This window comes from Solenopsis invicta, chromosome 3 (genome assembly GCF_016802725.1).
Source record: "Solenopsis invicta isolate M01_SB chromosome 3, UNIL_Sinv_3.0, whole genome shotgun sequence".
NCBI lineage: Eukaryota > Metazoa > Arthropoda > Insecta > Hymenoptera > Formicidae > Solenopsis > Solenopsis invicta.
Genome location: NC_052666.1, coordinates 13,897,377 through 13,922,298, shown reverse-complemented (window position 1 = coordinate 13,922,298; position 24,922 = coordinate 13,897,377). Strand labels below are relative to the sequence as shown.

Here is a 24,922-nt window from a genome sequence, read left to right as displayed (position 1 = left end):
TGGCTGACACTGTACTCTCCATTCACAAATCAGAGATAGATATTGAATATGTTCAATTCTTATCATCCGAGACTTAATTTCACGGTGGAGGTAGGAGGAGAAAAAATAAATTTTCTAGATATAAGAAGCATAACTTTATGATCTGTGATTGGTACAAAAAACCAACTTTTTCTGCTCGATATTTCAATTTTTACTCTTGCCATCCGTTTTGCCAAAAAAGAGGTATAATTCTGGGTCTAATAGAGTTCTCAAGATTTCTCATCCCTCCTTTCAACAAAAGAATTTTGACAAAATTATTAATATCATATTGATCAACGGATACCTCTCACAAGGGGAGGATCAGGTGAGTCACCCTGGGATTTTGATCCCAATTTTTTTAGTTACTCTGGAGACGAAAAAAAAGTTTATGTCTCCCGGCGTTTGATCGAATAGGCCTTAGTTTTGAAATAATAAATTTGTGAAAATTGGCCATACCGCGGCGCGCCATATGAGCCTCCCCGGTAATTATTTTCCCAACCAGTGCAGTCGGCTCCGTGCGTTAGGTAATTGCTTGACAATCGTAAGATCAGAGTTCGCTCCCGGATGTGTGCAATATTTTTTTTTCTTTAATAAGTGTATTTATCTTGATGATATTGATCTAGTATGCAAATTTCTAAAATAGAAAATTTAATTTAATATCATTTTCTAAACATTAATTTAAAATTAATTTGAATTCAAGTAATAATATTTGAAATAATAAATAGGTAATAATAATAATAATATATAAGTTATTTAAAATGGATAGCACATAAAGGCAACGTATTTAAATTTTCAAATTGTTTAATTTAAAATTTAATTGGAAATAATATTAACAGTATTTTAAAATTCTAGTTTTTAAAATAATTAATCGTAGAAGAAGAATACCAGTGTTAAATTTAAACAATTTGAAAATTTAGATACGTTGCCTTTATATGTTATCCATTTCAAATAACTTATATATTATTATTATTACTACCTATTTATTATTTCAAATATTATTACTTGAATTCAAATATCCTTCAAATTAAATTTAAATTAATGTTTAGAAAGTGATATTAAATTAAATTTTTTATTTTAGAAATTTGCATACAATATCAAAATCATCAAGATAAATAAATACACTTATTAAAAAATAATAAAAAAAATATTGCACATATCCGGGAGCGAACCCGGATCTTACGATTGTGAAGCAAGCACCTAACGCATAGAGCCGACTACACTGGTTGGGAAAACAGTTACCGGAAAGACTCATATGGTGCGTCGCGGTATGGCCAATTTTCACAAATTTATTATTTCGAAACTAAGGTCTATTCGATCAAACGCCGGAAGACGTAAACTTTTTTTTTGTCTCCAGGATAACTAAAAAAATTGGGATCAAAATCCCAGGGTGACTCACCTGATCCTCCCCTTGTCAGACATAATTTTTGATAATATAAGAAAGAGATTACGCACAAAGTTTCACCAATTCAATAACATGAATAACACTAATGATAACACAGAGCAGGATGCGAATAAGAAAGCTCTTCTTTTTTTCACTATTCCTTATGTTGACAATATTTCAAAAAAATTTTTTAAACTCTTTAAGCACGACCCCAACGTTCACATGGCTTATACGAGTTCAAATAAATTAAGCAAATTTATCAGAACTCAAAAAAATCAACTTCCGATCGGCTCCCAATCAAATGTTTATAAAATAAACTGCAAATATTGAGAGACTTCGTATGTGGGACAGACGGACAGATTTTTAAACACAAGAATCATGGAACATAGGAAACATTAACAGAAACTCGACTCAGCATTCCATTATCAAAGATCATAGAATCAACTTATCACATGAAATAGACTGGAATAAAGTTGAAATTTTAGACAGAGAAAAAATTTTGAACAAAAGACATATCAAAAATTATTTATATCCAAAAACAGCCTTTAAATTTACAGACACAGATCTCTTACAAAAAAGTGCGCGAAGTGTTAATCGCAAATGGATACAAATTATATATCGTTAGAAAGGTCCTACCAAGTAGTTTAGTTGTACAATATTTGTGCTTGAATGGCGCCTCTAGAAAACGTTGTGCGCAATAGAAGTTTAAGTTATATAGCATCTTATAAAAGTATGACAACGTTAAAATATCTCGAAAATGATCCATTATAGCGAAAAATATGTAAGAAACAAAGTAAAACTTAAAAAGTTTGCCTAATGATAACAAAAGTTGACTTTGGATGAAGTTTCCAAATTCATATAAGATGCCGGGTAAAAGTGCGTAACAGAGGAACAGCCTCTGACGACCTTGACCTTAACATATGTTATCAAGGAGAGGATCCTGATCAACTTTTCCTTATAAATTAATCAGCGCTCTCAAACAGTTTTCGAGATATACTTGAAAGAAAAAAACAGTTTTTCTTAATTATTTCAGAAAACATTTATTTTACAAAAAAAATATATCAAATAAAAAATAAAGCTTATAAAAAACTCTACAAATAAGGTTCTATACATATTTCATCTAACTTCAATACTTTAGTCGTTATAATAGAAAAACTGTTTTAAAATAAGTTTTTTTTGGTAAAATTTCGGAAAAGCTACAGCAACCAAAAATTAAATAAACGTGCAGTTTTCCTATGTATTCTTGGCTCATGAAAATAAATTTCTTATTTAAATTTGGCGGTCGGCCATATTTCAATCATCTTAAAAATACTAAATAAACTACATATATACACGCGCACGCACAGACGCGCACGCACACACGCACACGCACACGCGCGAGAAGGGTGTAAGGAAATCGGCCTATGGCACCCCCGTCAGTAAGGGACCTTGCTTTACAATCTATCTCCAATTGCTTTTTCAAACGTTACTATTATCATTAGTTTTTCCCTTTCCTTTTTCTACTCTTTGTTCTTATTTTTGCTTTTAAAATAAAATAAACACGATTTATATTTCATTAAATAGAGCATTAAACATAAAAATTTTTGTAAAATGCGCGGATGGAAAGCAGTTTGGAATAAAAAAAAAAAATACCTCGGAAGTGACGAGCCGTAGGATCCGCCTCCACGTGCAAACGTGAACACACATACACATGCTAATGCCAACAATACTTGTTAAATTTAAGGATTCATAATTCAAAAAGTTCTCATCAAAAAATATGTTTATAATCATTGTTTCAAAAACATTTCAACATTAGTTAAAATAATCTACAAAGAAATAGAGAGATCCGTTAAAAAAAATTCAACTTGATCCTTATATGAATTTGGAAATTTCACCCAAAGTCAACTTTTGTTATCATTAGGCTAACTTTTAAGCTTTACTTTGTTTCTTACATATTTTTCGCTATAATTAATCATTTATGAAATATTTCAACGTTTCCGGACTTTTATAAAACGCTATATAACTTCAACTTCTATTGCGCACAGCGCCCTCTAGAAACGCTATTCAAGCAAAATATTGCACAGCTGAATTCTACTCGATAAGTAGACTTTCTAACAATATATAATTCGTATCCATTCGCGATTAACACTTCGCGCATTTCCTTTGTTAGATCCGTTATATACAGAACTGTTTACTAATACCTAACGTTTCTATCTCTTACTATTCTTCGGATTTACTGTTTATTTATTATATATTCAGTCAGCTTCATTATATCGCTCAGTTTTCTGTAACCGTTCGTTCTATCCACATCGCTATGACTTTATATGGCTTATCCACTTCATGTAAGTTAATCAATCTCCGCAAAATACTTTTCTATGCATGTTAGTTTTCTTTTTCTTCTGTTAATTTATTTAATTTCAGTTATTTAATTTTTTTACGTTGCGCTATTCTTAGAAAAATATTGTACATAATTGTTTTAGTATGACCATTCAAAAAATTTGTCATACAATGACGCGGACCGTAGTAGTATCACACTGACTACAATTAAACTGTATCATTTTCGGCTATTAATTTTTGTACCTGCGCTACACAAGCCTGATTATCACCGCATGTGGAATAATAAGCTTATACTGAAAATGATCCAAATCAGAGAATCAAAACATCTATAATAATAATCGTTTGTCAATTACAATAATTCTCACACAAACATCTTGTGTTGGCTCTCACGGCATTTACTCATAATTTGATTTACTTCGTTAAAACCATTTCTATTAGGTTGTTCGGAAAGTAATTTCATTTTTTTTTTTATGATAATAAAAAACAATTTTTTATGGTGGATAAATATTTTATTGTCCATTCTAGTCCAATACCTTTTGCCATCTTTCTGGCAGTAACATGATTCCACACTCATAAAATTTTTGTTCTTTGCTGGCAAAAAACTGATCCAGATGATTTTTGACATCCTCATTTGAAGTAAAGGTTTTACCGTCTAAAAAAATTTGTCGAGACCAGAACAAATAATAATCAAAAGGTGCCAGATCTGGAGAATTTGTTGAGTATGGCAGTATATCCCATCCAAGGTGTAAGCTTTTGACGAGTTACCAAACTATATGAGGTCTCGCATTTTCTTGGTGGAACACTACACCTTTTGTATTGATAAATTCTGGCGTTTTCTGTTTAAGTGAACCATTCAATTTGTCCAGCTAATGACAGTACACTTCAGAATTGATCGTTGTGTTGTCCGGTAGCTCAAAAAAAAAAAACAATTCCTTTAAAATCCCACCAAACAGATAGCATCACCTTTTTTTGATGAATATCAGCTTTCGAAGTGCTTTGAGCCGGTTCATCTTTTTTACTACATAATCTCTTGCGTTTAACATTGTTGTAGGCAACCCATTTCTCGTCCCCAGTGATGATGCGCTTCAAAAATGGATCATTTTCTTGACGTTTAAGAAGCAAATCACAGACGTCAACGCGACGGCACAGATTTCTTTCCGTAAGAACATGAGGAATCCATATGTCGAGCTTTGAGATTAAACCTAGGCATTTCAAATGATCATGAACGGTCGAATTCGATAAACCCAATCTCTCAGCGATCTCACGAGTTATTATTCGCCGGTTTGCATCAATTAATGCCTTTATTGTGTCTTCATTAGCTTCAAATGGCCTTCCAGAACGTGGTACATCTTCAACATCAAAATTGCCGGATCGAAATTTTGCAAACCAGTTTTGGCACTGGCGTTTTGTCAATACATCTTCTCCATACACATCGGATAATCTTTTTCTTGTTTGAACAGCATTTTTACCTTTTCGATAGTAAAAAAGTAAAATATGCTAAAAACGAAGCATTTACTTTCCATATTTGATAGGGCACCAAATAAAAATTACTACGTAGAATTATTCAAACTTTTTCACAAGCAAGCCTTGCTTTATCAGTTGTCAAAATATATAATGATTATGTGGCTTAAGTGTGAAGTTGCCCTCTGTTGGGAAAAAACAAAATTACTTTCCGAACCCAATATTTTATTTCTAAAATAAAATAACTCTTATTATGTATTGCAAAAATAAACATTTACATTTTCACTAGACAGAATTATCAAGTACATGCATATCATTGTTAGTTACAGTATCACTCTTAATTCAAGTCTTCTTAAAAAAACTAGTTATAAGAGTAGTTTTACATGTCTCTAATCTTTTATATAGTGGTTCAATCTAAGAATTATCTAAATTTGATTTCATTGCACAAGCTTATTCAAGCAATCCGAGCATTTATAATTTTTAAAAGTCTTTTTCCTTCAAAGCACTTTTAAGCCTCTTTATTCTCTCTTTAAGTTTTTCTCTAGCCTTTGTATTGTTATCATTTTCTTGTTTCTCTTCTGATTTTTCCATAAGCTGTTTCTGCGCTCTCTTTTCTTCCTCTTTCTGCTTTTCTTCTCTTTCTTTTTCAATTTTCATTTTTTTTTGTTCTTATAAATAGGCTTTGTATCTATTATGTGCTAGACATCCTATTGTAATAAGTTATTTCCTGATGAGAACTCGATCGGGCTTGTTATATTTTTTCAAACCAACCTTAAATTATTGTTCTGGCGTTGAGTGTCTTTATTGACATCAAGACTCTTTCTTCTGTCAAGTGGTTACCAAAATCACTAAAACGCCTTCTACATCAGCACTATCATGTACGAGATTCAAACTAGCTTTCATAATTTTCGTTACTAATGGAAATTTCAGTTCTTCCATCAAATTTTTCATATCAACAATTTTTTCTCAATAATAATCTATTTGCTCGTGTTCAGCAAGAACTGGCACATCTTCAAGCTAAAGAATAAACCATTTGTCTAAGAGATGAGCCAGAAATCCCTAGTGGAAAGACTCAACTGATTTTCGCGATACTAGAACTAGTTTGAGGTTTCTTCAACTTAAGAGGTTGAAGAAACCGAAAATGTTTAGCTGTCTCAAATTTTTAAATAGATTTTGACAATAAATGTTCAGTAGCTGCTTTGTAATGTTGTTGAATATTATCGATATTCCAGCTTATAAATGGTAAAACAAAACGGAAAAAGTAATTAAATTTGAAAAAAGGAACTAAGTGACCATTTATAAAAAAGGGGGGACAAAAAAAAAGATTTGCTAGCCTAAAATTATTTTACAGAATACATGTAAAAAAGTAGCAAATAAACTCCGGTAGATAAGAACTATACAAAAGAGCCACGTTCATAAAACAATGTAGGAAAAGTTTAGTAAAAATTGATAAGCATTAACCAGGAGATACCACAACAAGAATACAACTCGCAGAGCACTTAACCCTAACTCCCTACATGAATCTGACGGACCTTATGCAATTTTTTTATATTGTTATAATTTTTATAATTTGAAGACTAGGGTTGAAGTTCTAAATAAAGTTTAACTATACATACATACAATAAGTCTGCAAGAACATTTTTTCCATTATTCTCAGTGCCTATTTCAAACGTATCGTGAAACTGTTGATCAAAACAAGCACACGACCTGGCGAGAGGTCGTCTTACTAACAATACGACGAATTTGGCGCGTTTAGAAAATTCGTCAGGTGCTCTCGAGACAGCTGTCGAACCATACGTATATTATATTATGTTTGTAACGCTACATACCAAATGTAAAGAAAGTAACTTGATATTAAAGCGAACGTTTTAAAGAAACGATTCTATTATCTATTACAAGCCCGTACATGGTCCTTCAAGGCGGATGTAAAAAACAATTTTGACAATGAATTAGATAATTTGGTGAAAAAACAATCTAGCAATTAGTAAATTAAACAATTATTAGACAATTATATAATTAGTAAAACAATGAGTGCACAAGAGTTACGTCGACAATAAAAGTACAAGCCAAAATAACTAAAATAGGAAAATATGTGGAAAATGTGATCAATAAGAAAGTGTCGGTGAACATCGACACAATCGCGGTATACACAAATAAGCTGGAGAAGGCGTACCAAAAATTCAATGAGACATAAAGAAAGTTAGTCTGTGTAGTCGAGAAGGATAAGTTTCCAGCTGACAATCAAAGGAAGGATGATACATTCGAGGATCGATATGTGGAATTGAGAGCAACGCTGTCGAGATGAAGCACTACACTGAAACAGGCTGCAAGTACAAGTAATGGCAGTAAGTCACTTGTGCACGTTTTGGAACAGACAAAAGTAATCAGAGCGCTAGTCAGGCAAGTTCTCACACGGATAACAAGGTCAAATTGCCGACGATTAAATTGCCAATTTTTTTGAAGAGATCAAAAATTGGAAACAATTTTCTGACAATTTCACGCTGTTGATTCACAACAATGAGTTATTGGCCGTTCAGAAATGTCAATATTTAGTCGGTGCAGTGACAGGCAGTGCAGCAAAGATCATCGAGTCTATCGAAATTTCGGCTCAAAATTAGGAAGTAGCCTAGAACCTTCTGAAAAACCAAAGATCCAAAAGTATTGAAACGGCGACATATTCAACGTTTGTTCAATGCACCCAAGGTCAATCGAGAGTCAGCTGTAGCAATTTAAGATTTGATCAACTATTTTCAAAAACATCTGCGCATTGTGAAATCCATGAAATCCGAGGACGAGCCATAGGCAGATTCATTGATACTCTACATGATCGAGGAAAAACTGGACAGATTTATTCGTCATCGCTGGGAGGAGAGCATGAAAGATCGACAAAGTATTTCAACCGATTAATTATTTGAATTTTTGCAGCAACGTGTTCAAATGCCCGATCGCTTGAGCAGTTCAGTCAGCAAAAGAGAACCTAGTGTCAAAGAACAAGGCCAAAAGCTAGAAGAGTTCAATCCTGCCGAAAATTCAAGATTGTCGGGAAAAGACAAATCAAGGGCACCAACGAGCAATCAAGGCAACCCTGCAATGAGCCTCCCTACATCAACAAGCAGTAGGCGTTGTTTCGTACGTAACGGACCGCATTTAATCCTTAAACACGCAAGTGGGTCTGAGAGACCCATATGAAGTTTTGAACGCTTGCTATGTAAAGACGGAATGAGGTAGGAGGTTCGGACCAAAACGTAAAAAAAAGTTTGAAATCTCTTTCGATTGATATGGTTGATCAACTTTCTTGGTCAACTAGAATTCGAACGGCACGGCAGCAAAGTTTTCTTAGGGTCAATGCAACCCATATAGTGTGTAAGTGAAACTTTTTTTGTGATTATTTTACATAAAAGAGCTGGACAAAATACGTTCGAACAGTTCGATTCGCGGATGTTACTCGCATAAACTCTATCTAAAGTTGGAATACTATAAAATGCTGTAGAAAAGGGAGTTTTTCCAAAATATATCATGAAACACATCAATTTTCAATTTTAGACAAGATTTAATCAAAAATACCTCATATTCGCCTTGTTACATAAGTACATTTTTTAATAGAAATGACAATGATATAATTTTTTTTGAAAGTATGAAGCTTTAGCTTTAAAACGTCGTATTGTAAAGTTCTTCAAAGTTTTTTGTTGCAAAGATATGATTTCTTTTTAAAGTGGATTTTTAAATGCCCAAAAATACCTCATATTCTCCATGTTACATAATTATATTTTTTAAAAGGAATGACTTTGCCAAATTTTATTTTGAAAGTGTAACTCTTTAGCTTCAAAACGCCGTATTTGAAAGTCCTTAAACGTTTTTAGTTGCAAAGATATGATTTTTTGAAGGAAAAGTGGATTTTTGACCAATTTCTCATTTTTGCTTAATGGTTTTTCTTTTATAAACTTCACAATAAATTATTTTTCGGCAATGCCAATTGTGCAGTCACACTCCTGAGATTTTGAACTTTCGTTTAAAAAAAAATCGTAAAAAAATATTGATTGTAATCAAAGTTATAGCTTCTCAAAATTGGGAAAGTCTCCCAAACCCAAAAATGTGTTTCCGTATTTTAGAGGATCGGTGTGTTTGCTCCGAAAGTATGCTGCACGCGTTCCCGAAGCTCCGCAGTTACGGACCAGGGCAGGACACCCGAAGGGGTTTTAGTGGGTTAGGCCCTCGCCGGCACGTCGCTGGCGTGGGAGAGCCCCACATAATCACCAGGCCTCCCCCAAGGCCTGGGGTATGCGGTAACGCATTTCCTCTCCGTAAAAAAAAAAGATCGGTGTATTTAAAGGTTAAGGCAAAAATAATTATGCAGAGCATTTAGCAATTAAATCTTGGTTGGGACAAAAAATTGCCAACGGACTTGCGTTGAGCCGGATCAGAATACGTGCACGAGCGGGAATCGGTGAAATACGAATACCGAGACGAGTTGTTGGATGTTTGCATTCGTTATTGATTGATATTCATGCGTTTTACGATGCCTCAAAACAGACGTACGGGGCATGTGTGTACATACAGGCAATTGCTGGCAAAAATCAAGGTGTGTCGAGATTATTGTGCACTAAGTCGCGCGTTGCGTCAGTTAAGAAGATAACACTTCCGCAATTAGAGCTATGTGGAACAGTGATGCTGGTCAATCTGATTTAAGTCGTGTTGAAATTTTTGACAATTGAGATTTCTAATGTTTATGCATAGAGCGATTCGACAATTGTTCTTGCGTGGATAGCAGGTGAATCAAGTTAACAAAGGACTTTTGTATTCAACAAAATTAGTAAGATGCAGTCTATTTTACCTAGTAATTATTGGAGGTATGTCGCGGGAAAGGAAAATCCTGCGGATTTGATTTCTCGCGGTACCATTGTCGATGATTTGAAAACAAGTTTCTTATAGTGGTCCGGTTCACCATGGCTGTCAAAATTCACAGAACGATCGCAGCATCGTACCCGCGAGCTTTCTGAAAGAGCTAGAGATTGTACAATCTGAGGAGAAAAGTAAAAGTCGAGTCTTTGTTGCTCGAGCCGCCTCAGATTTTATAATCGACTCAATTTTGTGCAGATTCTCATCATTGACAAAAATTGAGAAAGTATTGGCACGGTGCTGGCGATTCGTTGTGAATTCGCGACACAGGCCTTCCGAGCGTAAGGATTTAGTAGTTTATCGATAAAGAAATTGCTTTTATCACAATTACGATTAATCAAGTACGTTCAGGAACAATTTTTCGAGAGTTACACGATTTGACCAGCAAGGGTCATCTAGAGAAAAGTAAACATCTTAAAACCATGAGTCCATTCATCGATAAAAATGGAATCCTCAAAGTGGGTGGCAAATACAAAGATCAGCCTTAAATTACGTAAAAAACATCCAATTTTGTTATCCGCCAAATGTAAATTTACTAAGTTATTGTTCATGCGTGAGCATTGTCGCATGCTTCATGTGGGCCCTCAGGCCTTACTTGCCTCAATTCGAAAAAGATACTAACTGTTGAATGGTCGCAATATCGCCCGGAAAACCGTAAAAAAATGCGTAACTTGTTTTAAGTCTCCAAGATCGTTGAATCAAATGATAGGAGCCTTGCCTCCAGACAGAATAACGTGTCAGCGAGCGTTTTTAGTTGTCGGAATCAATTATGCAGGCCTTATTATTATTTTAGTAAATAAAGGCAAAGAACAAAAAACGCGCAAATCGTACATCGCGCTATTCGTGTTTTTCAACAAAAGCCATACACTTAGAAGCGATCAGCAATCTGACATCGGATGCATTTCTGGCTGCGTTGCGTCACTTTGCAAGCAGACATGGCCATCCGAACACGGTTTATAGCAACAATGCCACTAATTTTGTAAGCGCCAAAAGAAAACTAAAGCAACTGTACAAAGCAATCATAACAACGTTTAGCAAGCCGATAGACGATTATTGTTTCCCGAAAAGTTCAATAGAAATTTATACCCCATCATGCCTCTCATATGGATGGTCTGTTGGAAGCAGAGATAAAATCATGTAAACACCATTTAAAAAGAATTGTCGGCGAGACTCAACTTGTGTTCAAAGAGCTTAATACCGTATTGGCGCAAATCGAGGCATGTTTAAACTCGAGACCGCTATGTCAATTGTCGTCTGATCTTAACAAATTTCAAGCTCTAACGCCTGCACATTTTTTAATAGGCAAACCTCTTACTAATTTGCTCGATATTGATGTCGTAGATACTCCTATTAATAGATTGAACAGATGGCAGTTGACTAACTCAACTAGTGAATAACTCAACATTTCTGGAAACGATGGAGCGTTAAATATTTGACGTCATTGTAAGGCAAATGTAAGTAAACTAAAGATCAAAGCAATCTGACTATCAATAATATAGTTTTAATTGTAAATAAAAGTGCTCCACCTTTGCAATGGAGAATCGGTAGAATAATCAAATTGCACCCGGGTATTGATAATAAGATTCGCATTTTAACAGTTTAAACAAAAAATAGTGTACTTAAACCCTCGATCACAAAACTATGTAAACTTCCGACTAATAGCAATAGTAATTAATTAAGATTAATTAGGTGGGCGGGATATCGGTGCCTATTTCAAATATATCATGAAACTGTTGATCAAAACAAGCATACGACCTAGTGAGAGGTCGTCTTACTAACAATACGACGAATTCGGCGCATTTAGAGAATTCGTCAGTTGCTCTTGAGACAGCCGTCGAATCACACGTATATTATATTATATTTGTAACGCTACATACCAAATGTAAAGAAAGTAACTTAATATTAAAGCAAACGTTTTAGAGAAACAATTCTATTATCCATTACAAGCTCGTACAATTCTCAATGTAAGAATGCAAATTTAAAAAAGGTCCTTGAGATTCATGTATAGATAACTTGTAAGTTTTCGGCGTTCTAGATACCCTTTTATTTTTTATTAAATATACGATTGAGTTTCAAATATACTACTCAACAAAAAATAGGGAACACTATTAAAACGTTCAAAATTACACAATATAATCGCTTAAACCCTGCAAAAAATTCTCGTAAAAAAAACACTAGAAAAGCATTTTGAAGCTTGATTTATACTTTAACCTGTTTTACTAACAAGGAAACACAGGGAAGTGTCCGCCTCAGATTAAAACGAGTTTTTAATATGTTGTAGTACAGATAAAAATAAGGGACACGTATTTTTTTATACGTGCCCATACGCACTTTAAGGGGGTGAAACACCCCTTTGAAGAAAATCGGTTTTTTTCTTTCGAAGTGTGTGCCGTCGAAACTATAAGAGATAGAAAAAAATGTTTTAAATGAAAGTTGAATGGCTCGAAGAATAATTTATGACAGCGGAAAAAAAAATTTGTTTTTTAATTTTTTTTAATACTTTCCCCCACCACTTACCTATTTTTTTTTCAAAATTTTTATGTTTTTATAAGCAAAATAAAGCTTATTTTATTACGAATTGAACGGTATATGATAAAGTTACGATACAACATTCCCATTTTCCAAAAATAATTAATAATCTCTCGATACGCACGGTACGCGCACCCATCCGCGCGTTCGTGCGCTACAAAAGTGACTCCCTTCGATTTCGACGTGCCTTTAATATGTTGTACAGATTAAAATAAGGGACACGTATTTTTTACACGTGTCCTAATACACTTTTAAGGGTGAAACACCCCTTTGAAGAAAATCGAGTTTTTTCTTTCGAAGCGTGTATCGTCGAAACTATAAGAGATAATAAAAAAAAAACTCCCGACTGCTGCCAAAAGTTGGTTTAATAACAAGAATTAAAAAGTTTAAAATTAAAAATTAATTAATAACAAAAAAAATTAAAAATTTAGAAAACAATTTAAAAAATTATAAAGTTAATTAAAATTAAATAAAAATTAAAAAATTAAAAAGTTAATTACAAAAATTACAAAAATAGGAAAAAACCAACAAATTAATAAAAATTAACTGAATTAACAAATTTAGTAAAAAATTGGAAATAAAAAACAAATTAACATAAAAACAGAAAATCAACAAAACTAAAAAATAATAATAAAAAGATTGCTTTAAAAAGTTCGAAATAAAAATCAATTAAACAATTAAAATAACAAAAAATAAAACTACAGATACTAAAAAATAGTTTTAAAAGTTTGAAATAAAAATTAATTAAAGCAAATACTAATACTTGACATTTTAAATGCTAATTATATTTTTAGCACATTATTGTACCAATTAAAAATTAAAATTGAAATTTACACATTGTTTAATAAAATACTTTTTTTTTCAGTAATAAATTGTACTTTACCAGCAGTCGGGAGACGCCACGCTGAATGTTATAACTATTCAGGATATAATGTAATGTTATATTTATTATTTAGCGTGGCGTCTCCCGACTGCTGGTTAAGTACAATTTATTATTGAAAAAAAAAGTATTTTATTAAACAATGTGTAAATTTCAATTTTAATTTTTAATTGGTACAATAATGTGCTAAAAATATAATTAGCATTTAAAATGTCAAGTATTAGTATTTGCTTTAATTAATTTTTATTTCAAACTTTTAAAACTATTTTTTAGTATCTGTAGTTTTATTTTTTGTTGTTATTTTAATTGTTTAATTGATTTTTATTTCAAACTTTTTAAAGCAATCTTTTTATTATTATTTTTTAGTTTTGTTGATTTTCTGTTTTTATGTTAATTTGTTTTTTATTTCCAATTTTTTACTAAATTTGTTAATTCAGTTAATTTTTATTAATTTGTTGGTTTTTTCTTATTTTTGTAATTTTTGTAATTAACTTTTTAATTTTTTAATTTTTATTTAATTTTAATTAACTTTATAATTTTTTAAATTGTTTTCTAAATTTTTAATTTTTTTTGTTATTAATTAATTTTTAATCTTAAACTTTTTAATTCTTGTTATTAAACCAACTTTTGGCAACAGTCGGGAGTTTTTTTTTTATTATCTCTTATAGTTTCGACGATACACGCTTCGAAAGAAAAAACCCGATTTTCTTCAAAGGGGTGTTTCACCCTTAAAAGTGTATTAGGACACGTGTAAAAAATACGTGTCCCTTATTTTAATCTGTACAACATAATAAAGGCACGTCAAAATCGAAGGGAGTCACTTTTGTAGCGCACGAACGCGCGGACGGGTGCGCGTACCGTGCGTATCGAGATTTTTAATTATTTTTGGAAAATGGGAATGTTGTATCGTAACTTTATCATATACCGTTCAATTCGTAATAAAATAAGCTTTATTTTGCTTATAAAAACATAAAAATTTTGAAAAAAAATAGGTAAGTAGTGGGGGAAAGTATTAAAAAAAATTAAAAAAAAAATTTTTTTTTCCGCTGTCATAAATTACTCTTCGAGCCATTCAACTTTCATTTAAAACATTTTTTTCTATCTCTTATAGTTTCGACGGCATACACTTCGAAAGAAAAAAACCGATTTTCTTCAAAGGGGTGTTTCACCCCCTTAAAGTGCGTATGGGCACGTATAAAAAAATACATGTCCCTTATTTTTATCTGTACTACAACATATTAAAAACTCGTTTTAATCTGAGGCGGACACTTCCCTGTGTTTCCTTGTAAGTATTATAACATAATTTAAAAGATTGGTAACTTTAAACAAATGTCATATATTTTTTGTTATGAAAAAGTAAAAAAAGAATTAATTTTTAAAGTATCTTAAATACTTTTTGTTATTTTTAATAACTGTACAATAGAATAATTTTCCATCATTTAAGGATTATGTATTTATACAATAGAACAATTTTCCATCATTTAAGGATTATGTATTTACTTAATTAGTACACTATTTTTTATGCTTAGTAATACTATTTAAACTATTTATTGATACTATTTAACTATCATACGCCACTGTAAAATATATAGAATAATAAAACACTTGATTTACGCAAAGCATTTTACTATACATTTATTTTTATTTTTAAATGGACCTAAAAAATTAGATAATCTTTGTATTTATTTATTATATAAAGAATAAAATAATATTTATTTTATTAATGTCCATATTTTAAACAATACAATATAGAAAAAAAGATTTAAGGCCCGATATTCATAATCAATTCTTATATTTAAAACTCTCTTATATACGGCCTTAAAATACCGTGAACTTATGCCATTACCGTTAATCATAACCATATTAACATCTTAAAATATTATTTATAAATACTAACCAAAGACTAGGAACAAGTGAATGAAAAGCGCGCGCCTACCCTTTTTTTGTTCACGGAACACAATATAGACAAGAGAGCTTATTCGTTAACTCTAATTAGCTCTCCCACAAAAACTATCAATCCTATGCAATTTTGCAAAAGGAAAAAGTTACTTCTTTTAGCATAAAGTATCATGTCTTGCACTCCGAGTGCGCAAATTCTGGACATCCTATATGTATATACAGGGTTTTCATTAATGGTTGTCCCCACGTTTTAGGAGTTGATTTACCGATTTGCACTTGAAGTTCACTAAACGCTCTTTAGACAACAGATGCTTTGGTTACAGGAGTTACACGTACAAGCTCCCGATAAAAACTTTTCTCAGAATTTTTTTGTATCATTTTTCAGAACATCTGTATAATTTTTTATAAAACATAAAATCTAAAAAGTTAAGAAGCATCTTTTAAAAACTGTAAAATAAGAAAACTCAAAATATTTCAGAACTCACATGTATAAAAAGTTCTAAGAAAAAATGTAGACTTTTTAAGTAATTCTAATAGTAAGTATTTCTGAAAAATGTTCCAATTTATACAAAAATTATGAAATTTGAAAATAAATGTTGAAAAATTATGGGCCTGCATGTGTAACTATATACATACATACATACATACATACATACATACATACGTACATACGTACATACATACATGTATATTTATATTTATACTTATATACATATATATATATATATGTATATATATACATATATATATATATATATATATATACATATATATATACACTCGACAGCAAAATTAAAAGTCACCTATTCTGACTCCGAAAAATAGGCGTAATTCAAGATAATATAACTTTGTCAAAAATCATCGTAAAAAAATGTATAAAAAGCATTTTAAAGCTTGGAATCTCTAGTTTTAAGATTGATAAATCATTAAACGATTTACACATGATTTATGAAGTTACGCGGATTTAAATGGGGATGCGTCATATCTTAACATTTTTTACAAACTTTGCAAAGCTCCACGATGCGAAATAAAAATTGCACGCAAATGCGGTTTACAACATTCAAAAGTATGGATGTTTAGCTTTAATTTATGTTTTTGTTGAGCTCTGTACGATTTTTTTTCACTAAGTTAGGCAACACTAAAGCAAAAATGGTCTCTTTTGCTTCAATGTCGAATAATTCAGTGAATAATAATCTTACAACGCTCAACAAAAACGCAAATTAAAGGCAAAGATTCACGCTTTTAAATACTGTAAACCGCATTTTTGTGGAATTTTTATTTCATACCGTGTAGCTTTGCAAAGTTTGTATAAAATATCCGACAAATGTCAAAATATAAAAATTCTGACAAGTTGTACAACGTGAAATAAAAATCGCACACAAATGCAGTTTACAGCATTCGAAAGCGTGGATCTTTACCTTTAATTTGCGTTTTTGTTGAGCTTTGTATGATTTTTTTTTACTAAGTTAGGCAACCCTGAAACAAAAATGGTTCCTTTTTTCAATGTTGAATAAATCGGCAAATAAAAATCGTACAACGCTCAACAAGTACGCAAATTAAAGATAAAGATTTATGCTTTCGAACGCTGCAAACTGCATTTGTGTGCAATTTTTAATTTACGTCAAATAAACTCGCAAAATTCGTAATAAATTTTGCCGCGTTTTTATTTTTATTTGTAAAAAATCAGTATATGTTTTCAAAGTCGATATTAAAAGTAAATATAAAAACATTAAGCTGTAAAATGCGTTTTAAAACATTTGATTTATTATTTTTGTTAATTTATTATGTTAAACTTTTTTGGAGAGTAACTGTTGGTGATCCTTTAATTTTGCTGTTGAACGCTCACTTAATCTTTGCTGAAGTCGATATTTGAACTTCGTGAAAAACAAATTGTAAAACAATCTTCCAAAGCTCATTTTAAAGGGCAAAACCTTTCGATTATTTTAGTTGATTTTTCTCGAAGATTCTTTTACACTAGGAAATAAAGTAAAAAATTCAAAAAAGATTTTAAAAAATCAACAATTTTCCAAATTTAAACAAATTTAGGAAGTTGCTAACTTTTAGCCATTTAAATTAACATGAAGTCAAAAATTGAAAAACCCTTTAAAAAAATTTAGTAATTAAAAAATAATCTACGATATTTTTTATGTTTTATTGCATTATGAAAAATTTTTCATTTTGCAAATTTTTAATTTTTTTAAATTTTCCTGAACTTCCTTTATTTCCTAGTGTAAAAGAATCTTCAAAAAAAATCAAATTAGATAAAAGAAACCTTTAAATCGTTTTAAAAGTTTCGTCCTTTAAAATAAGCCCTAAAAGATCGTTTCATAATTTTTTTTTTCCACAAAGTTCAAATATCGACTTCAGCAAAGATTAAGTAAACGTCCAATAGTTAACTCTCCAAAAAAAAGTGTAACATAATAAATCAACAAAAACGACAGCATTAGTATTATTTAAAGTATAATTCTTAATATTAAAATTAATTTTTAAGGGAAACGCATTTTACAGCTTAATGTTTCTACATTCACTTTTAATATCAACTTTGAAAATATATACTGAGTTTTTACAAATAAAAATTAAAATGCAGCAAAATTTATTACGAATTTTGCGAGTTTATTTGACGTAAATTAAAAATTGCACACAAATACAGTTTGCAGCGTTTGAAAGCGTGAATCTTTATCTTTAATTTGCGTTTTTGTTGAGCGTTGTACGATTATTATTCACTGAATTATTCGACATTGAAGCAAAAAAACGCCATTTTTGCTTCAATGTTGCCTAATTCAGTGAAAAAAAATCGTACAGAGCTCAACAAAAATGCAAATTAAAGCTAAACATCCATACTTTTGAATGTTGTAAACCGCATTTGCGTGCAATTTTTATTTCGCATCGTGGAGCTTTGCAAAGTTTGTAAAAAATTTTAACATTTGACACATCCTCACTTAAATCCGCGTAACTTCCTAAACAATATGTAAATCGTTTAATGATTTATCAATTTCAAAACTAGAGACTTCAAGCTTTAAAATGCTTTTTAATTTTTTTACGATTCTTTTTGACAAAGTTACACTGTCTTGAATTACGCCTATTTTTCGGAATCAGAATAAGTGATCCCTTAATTTACTGTCGAGTGTATATACACATATACACACACACACGCGCACGCACGCACACACACGCACACACATGTATATGTATGTATATATGAATACACATACATATACGCGCGCACGGGGGGTGGGGTGGGTGAGGGTGAGGTAGGAATGGGGTGGACTTCCCTTAGCGTGAAAAGTCACAAACTCATGTGGAGAAAGCAGTACATCTGTAGACCTCGTTTCAAGATTTCTATTTGTAAGTGGGATGTGTCTATTAATTAAATTAATTTTATAAAATAAATTGTTTTAATGCCTTAATAAAAAAATCTACATTTCACAAAAACTAATAAATTCTTTAATCCAGCACAGTGTTCTGGCAAATACATTCAAGTGTAGTAGATGTAGCAGTGATTATTAATGAAGAAACATTTCAAATTTCGTGCACATTTCTATCACAGCACATGCTCAAGTCGCTACATGTCGGTGTAACAGATAGCCTAACCTTGATAGTCGTCAACTTTGGTGCGTGATATCTCGGTTCGCGAGAAAGTCCGACACTTTTTTCTGCCAGATTCGTTTATTTCAAAAACGCGTCAAATGAGTCTAATTTTATCAAAATCGGAGGTGGTAGAGGTATTCTGCATAATTACCATATACCAGGTGTAAAAGTATAAAACCGGAATTTTTTGTAAAAATTACGCGTTTGTTTAAAAATAATAAAAAATATTTTATTCAAAATAATCTCCATTGCTATTTATACATTTTTCCCACCTTTCCGATAGTTTATGCATGCCACGCCAAAAAAACAGTTCTTCTTTTGAAGCGAACCAATTATCGAGCCATTTTCGTACGTTTTCATACGAATTAAAGCGTTGTTCAGTGAGAGCATGTTCCAGTGATGCGAATAGATGATAATCGGACGGAGCCAAGTCTGGAAAATAAGCCGCATGCGCTAGTATTTCCCAAGTGAACGCCTCGAAGTTGACCAGGGCAAATCGTTAGATGGGTATTTAGTTACATTAGATCGTAATTTGATAATTGGAAATATCTTTTTATGGGTACATATTAAAAATTTACTTTAAAATTTACTGTAAACACGTCCTAATGTAACGATGTTGCTAACAAAGTTTTGTTGGCAACGGCGTCATATTGAAGTCGTAGTAGTGAAAAATATGTTTTGCGACAGTCGAAGTAATTTCTGATAGTCAGCATTTCTTCGAAATTTAAGTAAGATAATAAGGTTTTTTTGAAAACTTTGAATGTATCGTGTCCAGTTGAATGTATTTGAAACATTTTATGTTTACTTTTTGCTGTATGATGTCTATTTTTGTTGATCATACGCAATAATGCGCACAGTCGATGTTGGGGTTATTCGTAATACCGAGCACCGGAGCGATTTGTTAATACTGATTGCAGCGCCTATGGGTAACTCTAACCTTACGTTTACTGCGTTACGGACGTCTACGCTACGCAGAGTTAAGGTAAATTAAAGTTCTTTATTGATTTAGTTCAAACTTGATAATATTGTGTATTTTAGTAGATAAAACATAAATATGAAAATAAAATAGTCGCTCTTAAGCAGGTATATATGTGTGTATATATATATATATATATATAAATATATATATATATATATATATATATATATATATATATATATATATATATATATACATGGTGTCTCATTTTAATCTATCACCCCAAATATTTCCGTTTCCTTGCATTTTACAAGAAAATGTTTCAGACAAAAGTTATATGGTTTCAAGGGGGTCATAAGATGGTGTCATTAATTTGACTTTGAATAGTTGCTTGAAGGTCACGTGAAGAACACCTTCAATTTTTTAAATGGGACTGCCTACTTTTTATTACATATTCTTGTAGCTTATCTCGAGACCTTTTCAAAACACTACAAGAAAGGTCATTTTCGTTGAGTACTTTCTGAGTTGTAAGGCTTCATAGTTACGTTGTACTGTAACTTTCAAGCGTCATAACTGGGAAAATCCTTAACAAAAATAAACTTATTTATTACGTTATGTTACAAGTAACTCGTTACTTCCAATTCCTGATATGTACACACACACACACACACACACGCGCGCGCGCGCACGCACACACGCACAAACACACACACATATATACACATATATAATGTTTATATACATATAATTTTTTTTGTTTTTTCTATAGTTAGAAAGTTGAATAATATTATAATATGTTATAATAAACCATAAAATAATGTATATAATGTTTGTAAGAACTTTTTCTACAATTTATGTTAAACTGTAGTACTTTTAAAATCTAAAAAGAACTATATGAAACTTTCACAGGTCAAAATAAGATGTATAAACCTGGTATTTCACTTTATCTTGATTTTTTTTTATGATGAGAACTATTTAATTGTAATCCTTCAAAGGATTACAGTTTGGTCCTTCAAATTGACAAGTCACTACGTAGATGATTGTTACAAGTTATGTTAAATAATTCTTATAATTTAAATAAAATAATGTGATTCGTTTTTGCACACAATGTGCAGACTCCTCTGGTAGCTGTAAATTAATCTTTCTATAGGGAAAATAGTCACTGGCGTACTAACCAGATGAAAATTGTCCTTGGGTTCTACAGTTAGAACTCAAGGACAATTTTCATCTGGTTGGTTGACCAGTGTGGATTGACCAGCCAGGAAGCATTTTACCTAAAAGCATTTATGTAACAGCGTTCAAGAAAGTAAACATTGGAGCTGAAGATGACTCAAAGCTGAGTCAAAACGTCCAAAGCTTTTATGTTAAAATAATAAAACTTTTATAATATCACACACCAACAACCACAGTTACTCTTATTAAACTATTTAAATTTAATCAATTTGACAAGCTTTCTTAATGTTTTAATATAAAACAACAAAATCTAGCAGAAAAAAAACTTGCAGTATCGCAAATCAAAGATGGCACTTTAGGGCCAAAATTGGCTTATAACGGGGAACCTGTGAATTTGGTATATTTTTATGTTTTTGGATCTGCTGAATTCGAATATAAAATTTAAAATTGTCCAAAGTGCAGGGAACTTTATGAAAATACGATATTTCTACACAAAAACCTAGTTTTGCGATACATGTTTTCTAATAGTAATTTTGAACTCAAAGACTTCTTTTTTTATGAATTTCTTTAAAAATGGATCTTTTAAATCACTATATACTTTATAATTATGAATACACACATATTCATATACATACATATATATATGTTCGTATATACTTAGGTACATACAGGGTATCCTATCGTATTTTTATTTTCTTTTTTTATATTCTTTTATATTTTTTTTATTTTTAATATTTATTAATATTTTTTGAAATATTTTTATATTTTTTATATATTTTTATATTTTATTTTCTTTTTTTTTATGTTTATAAATCTTCTTCATGATATGGTGATTTAAAAGACCCATTTTTAAAGAAATTCATAAAAAAAGAGGTCTTTTTCAAGAGTTCAAAATTACTATTAGAAAACATATATCGCAAAACTAGATTTTTGTGTAGAAATATCGTATTTTCATGAAGTTCCCTGCACTTTGGACAATTTTAAATTTTATATTCGAATTCAGCAGACCCAAAAACATAAAAATATACCAAATTCACAGGTTCTCCGTTATGGGCAAATTTCGGCCCTAAAGTGCCATCGTTCTTTAGAATACTAAAAATCATATAAGTTTGTAATTTTACAATGTGTGAGCAAAGTAGTTCTATCCTATATACAAGAGAAGTGTTCCTATCCTATATTACAGCCAAAACTCAATTTTAATCCCAGCCAAGTTGATATTGATCATGTGGTTTCTAAATGAGATTAAAATTAAAATCCCTTTATCACTCACGTACATTGTACCTCATTGATTTAATTCCCTGATCTTTGATAAGTTCAACTTTAACACTTAATAAGTTACTTAACGAAGCTAAGTGTACCTTTTCCTGTTATTTCATATTAAAATAAGTATCAAATAAGTATATTTCATCAACAATTTATGGTTAGAACCATGTTCTAAATAATTACCATATTAATGTACAAAAATGTTTAAAATGTTCTCAAATTTTTAATATAACAGAAACATGTAAAGCATCTAAACAATATTCGAACAACCTAAAATGTTTGTTGTATCGCTTAAAAAATAAATACAAAAATAAAATTAAATATTATTCTAATACATATTTCTTCCAAAAAAAATTAATAATATTGTCATAATATACTCTAATTTCATATATTTCAAATATTTCATAAAACATATTTTTTTATTTTTTAACAGAATCTCATAAAAAGATTTTTAGATCTGTTTTTCAGTTAAACTGGCTGCCCTAGTTGTTTCTTTTCGCTTTCACGTCGAAAAAAGAAAGATAAACTAGGAATTAGTGCTCTGAACCAGTTCAGCTGAAAAGAACAGGCCTTTTGTTTCTCAGCTCTGACTCGTCAAATCTCAACTCTGCTACATCATTATAACCTAAAACAGCATCGTTCCAGTAACTCACCCCTGTGCTTTGTTCTGAATTAAGCCAATCTGATACCATGTATTCTGAAACTGCAGTTGCGTGTGATTGAAGAATATTATTTGAATAAGCCATTTTTCGTAAAATCTACAATTTAACTGTCAAACTTTTACACACTGCGGACTGCGGACTATAAATACATCAAATCACAATCGGCCACAGACTTCTATAATACACTAAGGCTGGAATCCCATGGATGCGGAACGTGCGCAATGCGGAATTGGCGGAATGCTCGTGATTGGACCTACAAATATTTCGTCAAGAACGTTCCGCTTATGGCTCTGGCAGACCAGCGCGATTTGCGACACGCGACGCGCGATTATCCAATAGGCGTACGTCTTTTCAAAAAATTGTAAACGCCTATTGGATAATCGCGCGTCGCGTGTCGCAAATCGCGCTGGCCTGCCAGAGCCATAAGTACGCGGAACAATTTAAAAGCCAAAGTGTGAAAAATAAATATAAGAATATATTTTGTTACAACCTAGCGAAGATAGGCAAGTTATTTACTCACAGAAGCAAAAATTAATCATATATAAGTGTCAAACATGTCAATAATGGATGAATCAATTTTATATACTTACATATATATGAGAAGTAGTTTGTATTTTCGGTCAAGAAAATAAATCGAAAACAATATCACGAGCCGATAATTAAAATAGGAAAAAAGATTATTAAAAAAAAATAAAAGAATTATAAGAAAGATTAATCATTAAATATGCAAAATACGTAATAAGAAGATAACATTTATTGATAAAACAAAAAATTAAATACAAATAAAATATAGAGTATGATTTATTGAACTATATTACATTAACAATATACAATAATACAAAACATACAATAATATTACATTAATCATTAAACTATTCATGAACATTCAACAGACTCGTATAAATAAACATTCAATATAAACATTCAATATATTGATAAATAATAAACATAAATATATTTACTTTATGAAATGTAATATGATGTGACGTATCATTCAATAAAATGAAATGATATAAATAAAATGTCTATTAAATCAATGAGTGCATAGCCATAGTTTTGTTGTTAAAAATGGGTTTATTTAATCGTCCTGGCTGACAAGTTTTTCTTAGTTGAAATTTAATAAATCTAGTTGTTTTTTTATGTAGTAACTATAGTAACTAACACTCCATAGGCTTGTTTTCTATTCCTGCACCGGAACGTTCCTTCTTGCTTTCACTAACTTTCAAATATATTAGCGTTTTTTATTGGGAAAACTAGTGCGCACTGAATGTGTACTTGCTGCAAGTAATTGGGCGTTTCCGTTAGCACCGTCATCGCGCAAACAGAAACGTCCAATTGCCAGCGGCAAGTGCACACTCAGTGCGCACTAGTTTTCCCAATGAAAAACGCTATATATCTATTTCATTTTAAGTGCACACTAATTCAGGGAGTTCAGGAACAGAAAACAAACGGCATTTTTAATCGAACTAGAAAATTGGCCAGACTCTTACTTCTAGGGACTTTAGTTCCGCTGGGGGTCAATTGTGTATCATGTAATTAAGGCTGTAAATTATAGCGTTTTTCATTGGGAAAACTAGTGCGCACTGAATGTGCACTTACTGCAGGTAATTGGGTGTTTCCGTTGGCACCGTCATCGCGCGAACCGAAACGTCCAATTGCCAGCGGCGAGTGCACACTCAGTGCGCACTAGTTTTCCCAATGAAAAACGCTATTACAAAAGTGAGCAAATTCACTAGGTGTTGACCAATGAAATTATAAATACTCTAGTAAATTTGTTCACTTTTGTCATTTTTACTCTAATTACATGATACACAATCAACTCCTTGAATTGTATTTCCTTATGGGTGATTTTACATGAAGCGCGGAAACGCAGAAGACAAAAAAAACTAGACTTACTAATCGTTTGTTTTCTGTAGAGTCCTATATAAAGAGGGTGC

General features: G+C 31.4%; 1 protein-coding gene and 1 long non-coding RNA gene across 2 annotated transcripts in view; both read right to left on the bottom strand.

Moving 5' to 3' along the window:
• Window positions 1–23,186, bottom strand: part of LOC105196481 (proteasome subunit beta type-6) — a 46,238-nt gene extending 23,052 nt beyond the window's left edge. Inside the window, exon 1 of the mRNA XM_026139611.2 lies at window positions 22,977–23,186. Within this exon, the coding sequence (XP_025995396.1) occupies window positions 22,977–23,069 (93 nt within the window). The 5' untranslated portion in view covers window positions 23,070–23,186. The remainder of the gene's footprint in view (window positions 1–22,976) is intronic.
• Window positions 20,840–21,670, bottom strand: LOC113004543. Its single transcript, XR_003269098.2, has 2 exons — window positions 21,143–21,670; window positions 20,840–21,077 (listed from the first exon to the last, which is right to left on the bottom strand). It is a non-coding gene; the product is annotated as an uncharacterized LOC113004543 (long non-coding RNA).
• Window positions 23,187–24,922: the final 1,736 nt, after the last annotated feature.